The sequence below is a fragment of the Penaeus japonicus genome, unplaced genomic scaffold (genome assembly GCF_977035675.1).
Source record: "Penaeus japonicus unplaced genomic scaffold, GWHDUDI00000001_assembly GWHDUDI00000017, whole genome shotgun sequence".
Lineage (NCBI taxonomy): Eukaryota > Metazoa > Arthropoda > Malacostraca > Decapoda > Penaeidae > Penaeus > Penaeus japonicus.
This window is the reverse complement of record NW_028234419.1, coordinates 15,927,715-15,937,714: the sequence shown is the minus strand read 5'-3', so window position 1 is coordinate 15,937,714 and position 10,000 is coordinate 15,927,715. Positions and strand designations below refer to the sequence as shown.

Sequence of the window (10,000 nt, the reverse complement as noted above, 5' to 3'; positions counted from 1 at the left end):
GTTACAGTACTATACGATTTTTAACCATATTCTTTATTACTCACGCTGATAACTTAATATGTTCGCTCACTTTAATGATTCTCTTGTGCATTTTAATTGCTTTTGTATAGTTTTAGAAGTATGTGATTTTAGAATGTGCTTACTCAGTATTGAAAAAAAGTTGTACTGATACAACTGAAGCAAAGAGGCTCTTTGTATGAATTAAGAAAGTAAATCAGATAAACGATAAAATTCACCTCTTACTTTACAATTTATATGGTTTAGGGAATATTAGAAATTCAGTTTATTTACGTATTATAGTTCATATCATTTGCGGTTTGCAATCCATACTATGCATGTATAGAAATAGCCTAAATTGCGAATTTGTATTGAATAATACTAATTTCATAGTAGTAGGTTCAACACGGCAGCACAGTGCACACCCTGTGACAATGACCTCCAAATATATATATATATATATATATATATATATATATATATATATATATATATATATATATACAAGGTGCATTGTTCGTTGCAGGGAAAATACAATTTTTTTTAACAGCATATTGCAAGCCTTTATCATATACCGTATCATTATCAAAAACAATCTTTCTTATTTGATATTTCAGTATCACTTAACCACTCTCCATGAAGCTGCTATTTTCTTTACTAACTCACATTATTTGTCAGTACTACTTCCTTTTTCACTTGTCTTAAGTATAGTAAAATTGACCTATTCATATCTAAATGATCAAATAATATTGTTTGAAAATACGACAAACTATTTTTTTTTTTTTTTTTCTATTTTGTTACCAAAGCCCAGGTGCAATAAAGATATATAGGTAATTTATAGGTTTTATTACATCGACTTTCGTTTCTCTTCCATACATATCATTTTCACAACAATCCAATGCCTTTAGTTGAACACGATGCCCGCAGCACGCTGACGCTCAGCGATTTCCAACAGCTCATAGACGTGGGCAGGAAGAGGATGGGGAGTGGGCAGGATGCTGGACTGGGGCTGGAAGCCGTTCTCGTTGGCGATGAAAGTGACAACAGCCTGGGAACCGTCCTCAAGGGTAACTCTGTAGCGGACAAATTATACACATTAGGAAAGTGTTTCTTTTCATTTACACTCAACACTTAATTCATGAAATCAGAATGAAAATATCTTTTGGAAACTTTATCTAGAATTGATGCGTTTGATCTAGAGTAAGTACAGTAAAAGCATTAGAACCATTAACCATGTTATCCTGAGAGTATACCAGGCAATCTGCACATAACTGTATGATATATCCTTACGTGTAAGATCCTTCCTGGTTGATCTGACCGGCAGATCCAACGGCTCCAGCAACGGCTGTGTTGATGCCGTTGTCGGCTTCCAGGGCGTAGGAGAAGGTGCCATCCTCGTTGGCTACGCGGTCATCGCGAAGGAGAAGGACTTCTCTCTCCTGGAGCTGAGGGGCGGCAACAGCCACGGCGGCAAGGCAGGCAAGAACGATCTATAAGCGGGAAAGGATGATTAAGTATTACTTTTTACAATTCATCTTATATATCATAACCATATGTTACCCCATTATATTCTTGCGCAGACATATGTTGCATACATGTTCGCGTGTATGAGTGTAACTTCATGTGGATAAAATAACTCTACTTACAATCTTCATGTTGGATGGGTTCAGGGAGACCAATGGTAACACGACAGGCCCAGACGACCTTTATATACCTCTGCTCTGAGGAAAGGGGCGGGGCCATATTCAGTAACCCAAGGACGGAGCTCTATCGACCGGTTACGCAAGGAAGACTACCTTACTACCCCGAACGTTTTCCGAATGGTCACTCATCATTAAAGACAAGTTGTAAAGACATGTCAAGGAGAAAATTTGAGTTTCCCGAGCACAAATAACTTTTTATTAATTATTCAATACAATAGACAATCAGATTTTCTTGTCAGAAGCTTTTACTGAAGGCTACATAGGCTAAATTAACTATTAACTAAATATTTGCCTTAAAAACTGCTATTGAATTGCTTTGGTCTGAAAATTATCTAGTGAGAAGGGCTTTGGAGGGTTTTCATATTGATGTCTGCTTGCTTAATAAGGAATACTCCTTTTGAATGATTTGATTTGTCCAGTATATTAATTTATGTTGAATTAATATTAATGTATCATATATCACGCGTGCTTCTGTTCTATTTTTGGATGGCATTTGATGAATAAATAGTTTTAGCCATGCATGATAATATTACGACAATATTCAATTGTACCTAATTGTCGCCAAATATTTCAATATCTACCAGTGTTTCATATAGTCTTTCTGAATTTAAAATCAAATACTGATTGATATCCAAAGTAGATTTTTTTAAGTTACGGTAAAGACTAAACTTACCACATATATACCTACTTGCAAATGTCGTGTCATGTCTTTTTTTTTCTTTTTTTTCCTTAATACTTATTTTGCGTTGGATACTTTCACCTCAATTTTGAGGGTTTTAACAGCTATTTATTTCTTAATGTAACTTTGATTCAAATATGCAGTTACTGGACACATTGAAGGCCTAATTTACAAATTTGCAAAAGAAGATAATGGAAATATCACAACAAAATTTATGTCAATGCAATTAGGTCCAAATCATATTGTTAGATATCAGTGACTAATTTTTATTTCCCATAAATCGTATATTTATAAAACAGATAAAATCGGCAACATGTGATCAAATGCTGTCGGTTCAAGCGAGGGGGAACTCTTATTTGTTAATCATATGTATGTATATATAAATATATATAAATATATGAATAAGTGTATATTTATAAATATATATACATATATATACTTATAAACATATATATAAATATATATATACACAAAGATTCTATTATTATTTTCAGAAAAAAAGTTTGAAAGTGTTGAACCACATAAATTTCATTGGGGAATGGGAATGTGGCTAGATTCAGGCCGTAAAGAGTATTCCTTTTTTAACTATTTTCAAGTAAACTCATCCAGTTGTAGCATGTATAAACATGCCAGCTGCAAATCATGTCCAGTTGTTTGGCTTACGTGAACAAGTGTAGTAAACTGACCTCTTCATATCTATATAAAAAACAAACGATATTGTTTGTTAATGGGACAAACGATTGTTTATGTGTGTTTGCCATATTTTTTTCTTTCTCTTTTATTACTAAGGTCCTGATGCAATGATAATGTAAAGTTAAGTTATAAGTTTTATTACATCGACTTTCGTTTCTCTTCCATACATATTATTTTCACAACAATCCAATGCCTTTAGTTGAACACGATGCCTTCAGCGCGCTGACGCTCAGCGATTTCCAACAGTTCGTACACGTGAGCGGGAAGAGGATGAGGAGTGGGCAGGATGCTGGACTGGGGCTGGAAGCCGTTCTCGTTGGCCACGAAAGTGACAACAGCCTGGGAACCGTCCTCAAGGGTAACTCTGTAGGGGTCAAATTATACACATTAGAATATCACACGTAAAAGTGAGTTAATCAAATTAGAATGGATAAAAAGCTTTTGAAAACTTTATGTAGAACTTAAGTATTGTAAGAGCCCTAAAGCCATTTCATCTGTTATTCTAAGAGCATGCCGGGTAATCTGCACACAGTTGCATGGTATATCCTTACGTGTAAGATCCCTCCTGGTTGATCTGACCGGCAGATCCAACGGCTCCAGCAACGGCTGTGTTGATGCCGTTGTCGGCTTCCAGGGCGTAGGAGAAGGTGCCATCCTCGTTGGCTACGCGGTCATCGCGAAGGAGAAGGACTTCTCTCTCCTGGAGCTGAGGGGCGGCAACAGCCACGGCGGCAAGGCAGGCAAGAACGATCTATAAACAAAAAGAATATCTTAGCATAACTTCTTATGCATCCTATATATCATAAAAAACACATGTTACACCACGACGTTATGGCGCACACAAACATGGACAAGAAACTAATTCTCTACTTACAATCTTCATGTTGGATGGGTTCAGGGAGACCAATGGTATCACCACAAGCCAAGACGACCTTTATATACTTCTGCTCTGAGGAAAGGGGCGGGGCCATAGGCAGCACCCCAAGGGCGAAGCTCAACCAACTGCTTAGTAAGGAAGACTATCTTCCTACTCCGAACACTCACCGAATGGTCATTCATCATTAACGAGAATCTGTAAATTCATGTTAAAAGAAAGACTTGAATTTCTCGAGCGCATAAATCTTGATAGATTCTTTTTTAATCATTTGATTTTTCCAGTATATTACTCTATACTGAATTAATACTAATGCATTTTAACTATATTCATTAAGTCATTAAGGAGAGATATACATACACTCACACACAGACATACACACGCTCACATATATGTGTGTGTATATATATATATATATATATATATATATATATATATATATATATATATATATATATATATATATATATATATATATATATATATATATATATATATATATGTATATGTATTTATCTATGTATATGTATATATATATACTTGTACACATATGATTATATGTATATATGTATGTATGTATGTATGTAAGTATTCGTGTGTGTATATGTATATATATATATATATATATATATATACATATATATATATATATATATATATATATATATATATATATATACATATATATGCGTGTATATATGTGTGTCTGTGTACAGATATATAGAAATATGTATGCATGTATATATATTTGTATATATGTATATCTATATATATGCGTGTGGTTGTGTGTATATATATATATATATATATATATATATATATATATATATATATATATATGGTATATAAACGGGGATACAGGATATTAATACATCCTCTGATCTGCGAGATTAGAGGATGTATTAATATCCTGTATCTCCGTTTCGGTTATATATATGTAAAAATATGAATATATATATATAGAGAGAGAGAGAGGGAGAGAGAGAGAGAGAGAGAGAGATAGATATAGATAGATAGATACATTACTCTCGTATCATGTTCCCTATATGCTAGCGCATATCATGAACTTTTCTATATTTGATATCTCTTTAACACATCTACAACCACCTGAGTATTATAGTCAAAGAAATAGTTTGATTGTTTCATAAGTTTACAAGGTAATGAAACCCAGTATTCATATTGATCCATAGTCTAATCGCATGAAATGAGATAAGAAAATAACGAAATTGTGAACACTCATCTATCATCGCGTTTGCTTCTATTCTGATTTATGAATGGCATTGTATGAATAGATAGTCTAAGCCACGCATGATGATATTACGACAATATCTAGATTTATTCAGATTTATCAATGTCTTCTAAAGTATTCATGATTTTTAAAAGATGTAGATCAATATCCATAATAGAAGAACATTTATATAAGGTAAAGACTACAAAGGTGCCGTAGCATACCATAGATGTACCTATGGTAAAAATCTATTAGTGGACTATACCTCGGATCTAATGCTTTGATAGTCAAATTACCCAATCTTCACTGTTTTGTTTTGTTTTTCTTATACTTATTCGAATATGTAGTTACCAGACACATTGAAACCCAATTTACATATTCAAAGTAAGATAAAGGAGAAATGATATGTAAATTATTTCAGTGAAATTAAATACAAATTGTATCATGGAGATATAAGGGATTTGTTTCATGATTCGTATATTTACATGACAGAGGAAATCGTCAACAAGTAATCAAATGCTGCCATTTCAAGCAAGAAGGAACTCCTTGTTATTTGTGTTCCTTGATAAAGAAGCTGCATTTATATGATCCCAAGGTGTTTTTTGGACAGAATAAATATACGTATAAGATTTATCGTAATCTTTATTATAGTGGCTTTAATTTCCTTTTCATTCATTCAAATTGTTACTTTGTCTCATTCCCTCAGTTAAAAACGATGCCCGCAGCGCGTTGACGCTCAGCGATTTCCAACAGTTCGTACACGTGAGCGGGAAGAGGATGGGGAGTGGGCAGGATGCTGGACTGGGGTTGGAAGCCGTTCTCGTTGGCCACGAAAGTGACAACAGCCTGGGTACCGTCCGCAAGAGTGTAGCTGAAAAGATCAAATCAATTAGTACACTTTGGTAAAATGTTTCCCCATGCAAATAAATACACCAAGCAGAAGAAAATGAGGATCTGAACGAACTGCGAAGAATTTTCAAATTTAGTTTGAAGTCTATGTGTCTGATACAAGATAAGTTAATATAAGACGGATCTACATGTCTGTGTTGTCTTAGGAATATGTCTGGTACTTTGCAAATCACGTGATGCTTGCCTTTAATCGTTCTCATCACTTACGTGTAAGATCCCTCCTGGTTAATCTGACCGGCAGATCCAACAACTCCAGCAACGGCTGTGTTGATGCCGTTGTCGGCTTCCAGGGCGTAGGAGAAGGTGCCGTCTTCGTTGGCTACGCGGTCATCGCGAAGGAGGGCGACTACTCGATCATCGAACTGAGGGGCGGCAACAGCCACGGCGGCAAGGCAGGCAAGAACGATCTGAAACAAATGAAAAAAAAGAATTAAAAAAAAATAATAATTATAAATAATAATAATAATAATAATAATAATAATAATAACAGTTTCTTCGTAATACGTATTTTTGGAAAAAATGTAATTATTATTTATATGTATCCAACACACAAATACATGTAGAATATATACTTTTTCTTGCATATATATATATATATATATATATATATATATATATATATATGTATGTATGCATGTATATATATATATGAATGAATATATAAATATACATATACGTGTTTCATAAATGGAAGATAGCAGTCTAACTCCCACTACTCACAATCTTCATGTTGTCTAAATAAGGAAGACCAGTGGTACCATCACAAGTCAAGGCGACCTTTATATACCTCTGCTCTGAGGAAAGGGGCGGGGCTATATCCGACAATCTATGGGGAGGAGCCTTTGCCTACCGCAAGACAGAACATATCACCTGCATTTATGGTCTAATGATGTGAAAAAGAGACGATTTGAATTGCTATATCAATTAACCAAAACACTCGCTACTTAAAATTCATTACCACATGCTATAATTGCATGGGCTGAAATTGTAATATCTATTTGATATATATATATTGTATATATATATATATATATATATATATATATATATGTGTGTGTGTGTGTGTGTGTGTGTGTGTGAAAGATGGTAGAATGGAGTAACGCACTTAATATAGAAATACAAAATACAATCCTTTTAGTGGGTCGCTGTGGAGTAATGACTAGAATCCGGGATTCTCACTCAGAGGGCCCGAGTTCAATTTCCTGTCAGGGAGATAAAATTTGAATTTATATATATATATATATATATATATATATATATATATATATATGGGTGTGTGCATGTATATGTATATGTGGACATATGTATACACTTATGTATGTTTATATATGTGAGTCCACATATAAATATATATACATATATAAGTATATATTTGTATGTATCTTTGTAAGTTTATTTATGTGTATATGTATATATACGTTGTTTTGTGTATATAAGTATATATTTGTATGTATCTTTGTAAGTTTATTTATGTGTATATGTATATAAGTATATATACGTATGTTTGTTTGTATGTATATATACGTATGTTTGTTTGTATGCATATATACTTATATATATACACAACACATGATCATTCTTATTTGCGGGGAAAAGTTTTAAAAGCGTTGAACCTTATTCATTTTATTAGCTAGTATAAACATCTCAACTGAATATCATGTCTTCTTTTTTATGTGAAAACGTGTAGTAAAACTAACTATTCATATCTAAATGAAAATCAAACGATATTGTTTGTGGTAATAGGACAAGCGAGTATCTGTGTGTGAGTGCCTTATATATTTTTATTCTCTTTTGTTGCCAAGGTCCTGATGCAATGAAAATGTAAAGGTAACTTGTAAGATTTATTATGTCGACTTTCGTTTTATTTCAATACATATTATTCCCGTAACAATTCAATGCCTTTAGTTGAACACGATGCCTTCAGCGCGCTGACGCTCAGCGATTTCCAACAGCTCATACACGTGGGCAGGAAGAGGGTGGGGAGTGGGCAGGATGCTGGACTGGGGTTGGAAGCCGTTCTCGTTGGCCACGAAAGTGACAACAGCCTGGGTACCGTCCTCAAGGGTCAAGCTGTTAGGGTCAAATGATATAAGTAAATAATAAATTTTCGTTTACAAAGCATGGCCTAACACCACATGCAAACACTGAATCAATCAAATCAGAATAGATGAAATGTTTTTGGAAACTTTATATAGAATTTTCACGCTTGATCTAAAGGAAGTACTGTAAAATCCTTAAAACAATTTATCCACATGTTATCCAGAGAGCATGCTGGGCAATCTGCAAATAACTGTATGATTTATCCTTACGTGTACGATCCTTCCTGGTTGATCTGACCGGCAGATCCAACAGCTCCAGCAACGGCTGTGTTGATGCCGTTGTCGGCTTCCAGGGCGTAGGAGAAGGTGCCGTCCTCGTTGGCTACGCGGTCATCGCGAAGGAGAAGGACTTCTCTCTCCTGGAGCTGAGGGGCGGCAACAGCCACGGCGGCAAGGCAGGCAAGAACGATCTATAAACAAAAAGAATATTTATGCAGAACATTTTACAATTCATCTTATATATCATAAAACATATGTTACCCCACGATATCCAGGCGCATACATATATTTCATACATGTATGCATGTGTATATGTGTATATTTGTGCGCATAAATAATAGACATGAAACTAGCTCTCTACTTACAATCTTCATGTTGGATGGGTTCGGGGAGACCAATGGTAATATCACAAGTCAAGACGACCTTTTTATACTTCTGCTCTAAGGAAAGGGGCGGGGCCATAGTCAGCAACCCAAGGGCGAAGCAACTAACTGCTTAGCAAAAAAGGGTATCTTGCTACTCCGACTATTTTCCGAGTGGCCATTAATCATTAATGAGAAGCTGTAAGTTTATGTCAAAAGGAAGACTTGAATTTCTCAAGTGCATAAATCTTCATAAATTCTTTTTGAATCATTTGTTTTTTCAAATATATCAGTCTATACTGAAGTAATACTAATGTGTTATAACTCTTTATTCATTATGCCATTAATTAAAGATACACACAGACACACACACACACACACACACACACACACACATATATATATATATATATATATATATATATATATATATATATATATATATATATGTATGTATGTATGTATACATATGTATGTATGTAAGTATATATATACATATATATATATATGTATATACTGTATATATTTACTTATATATATATATATATATGTATGTATGTATGTATATCTATATATACAATGTATGTGTAAATATATACATATATAGATATAGAAATATGTATTTATGTGTATATATACATATATATGCATTAACATATATATACACATATATAGATACATGTATGTATATATCCCGTATCTCCGTTTCGGTTATATATATATATATATATATATATATATATATATATATATATATATATATATATATATACATATATATGCATATACATATATATGAACATATATATATTTATATATACATATGTATATACCATATATATACATGTTTATATATATCTACACTCATACGTTTACACACATGTGTATATATATGTATATTTGTATATATATATATATATATGTATGTAGATATATATATACATGTATATATATTGTATATACATATGTATATATAAATATATATATATGTTCATATATGTATATGTATATACATGTATATACATATATACATATAGATAACCGAAACGGAGATACGGGATATTAATACACTTTTAGACCTGCGATTGTCTTCTGTGAAAATACTCTCATATCCTCTGTTTCGTATATGTTAACGTATTTCATGATAATTTCTATATATAATATATCTAACGCATCTACAATCCCCTCAGTATCATAATCAAAGAAATATTTTGTTTCATAAGTTATTTGTTTACTG

The 10,000-nt window shown here is 33.1% G+C and overlaps 4 protein-coding genes across 4 annotated transcripts; all 4 read right to left on the bottom strand.

Moving 5' to 3' along the window:
* Positions 1-828: 828 nt before the first annotated feature.
* Positions 829-1,787, bottom strand: LOC122265673 (cuticle protein AMP1A-like). Its single transcript, XM_043035068.2, has 3 exons — positions 1,644-1,787; positions 1,288-1,487; positions 829-1,070 (listed from the first exon to the last, which is right to left on the bottom strand). Exons 1-3 carry the CDS (start codon positions 1,650-1,652, stop codon positions 902-904), a joined length of 378 nt encoding a protein of 125 aa, XP_042891002.2. The 5' UTR covers positions 1,653-1,787; the 3' UTR covers positions 829-901.
* A 1,406-nt stretch (positions 1,788-3,193) lies between these two features.
* LOC122265661 (cuticle protein AMP1A) lies at positions 3,194-4,031 on the bottom strand. Its single transcript, XM_043035056.2, has 3 exons — positions 3,947-4,031; positions 3,624-3,823; positions 3,194-3,436 (listed from the first exon to the last, which is right to left on the bottom strand). The coding sequence occupies exons 1-3, from the start codon at positions 3,953-3,955 to the stop codon at positions 3,268-3,270; spliced, it is 378 nt and encodes a 125-aa protein (XP_042890990.2). The 5' UTR covers positions 3,956-4,031; the 3' UTR covers positions 3,194-3,267.
* Positions 4,032-5,798: 1,767 nt separating this feature from the next.
* LOC122264178 (cuticle protein AMP1A-like) lies at positions 5,799-6,833 on the bottom strand. Its single transcript, XM_086545716.1, has 3 exons — positions 6,804-6,833; positions 6,291-6,490; positions 5,799-6,045 (listed from the first exon to the last, which is right to left on the bottom strand). Exons 1-3 carry the CDS (start codon positions 6,810-6,812, stop codon positions 5,877-5,879), a joined length of 378 nt encoding a protein of 125 aa, XP_086401842.1. The 5' UTR covers positions 6,813-6,833; the 3' UTR covers positions 5,799-5,876.
* Positions 6,834-7,910: 1,077 nt separating this feature from the next.
* Positions 7,911-8,813, bottom strand: LOC122264179 (cuticle protein AMP1A-like). Its single transcript, XM_086545715.1, has 3 exons — positions 8,767-8,813; positions 8,393-8,592; positions 7,911-8,153 (listed from the first exon to the last, which is right to left on the bottom strand). Exons 1-3 carry the CDS (start codon positions 8,773-8,775, stop codon positions 7,985-7,987), a joined length of 378 nt encoding a protein of 125 aa, XP_086401841.1. The 5' UTR covers positions 8,776-8,813; the 3' UTR covers positions 7,911-7,984.
* Between the last annotated feature and the right edge of the window lie 1,187 nt (positions 8,814-10,000).

Bases quoted from the DNA above. Each gene is read 5' to 3' on its own strand.
- LOC122264178 (XM_086545716.1), bottom strand. The intron at 6,046-6,290 runs GTAAGTGATGAG...TGATCTTTTCAG, and splicing joins AACCAGGAGGGATCTTACAC to CTACACTCTTGCGGACGGTA.
- LOC122265673 (XM_043035068.2), bottom strand. The intron at 1,071-1,287 runs GTAAGGATATAT...TGTCCGCTACAG, and splicing joins AACCAGGAAGGATCTTACAC to AGTTACCCTTGAGGACGGTT.
- LOC122264179 (XM_086545715.1), bottom strand. The intron at 8,154-8,392 runs GTAAGGATAAAT...TGACCCTAACAG, and splicing joins AACCAGGAAGGATCGTACAC to CTTGACCCTTGAGGACGGTA.
- LOC122265661 (XM_043035056.2), bottom strand. The intron at 3,437-3,623 runs GTAAGGATATAC...TGACCCCTACAG, and splicing joins AACCAGGAGGGATCTTACAC to AGTTACCCTTGAGGACGGTT.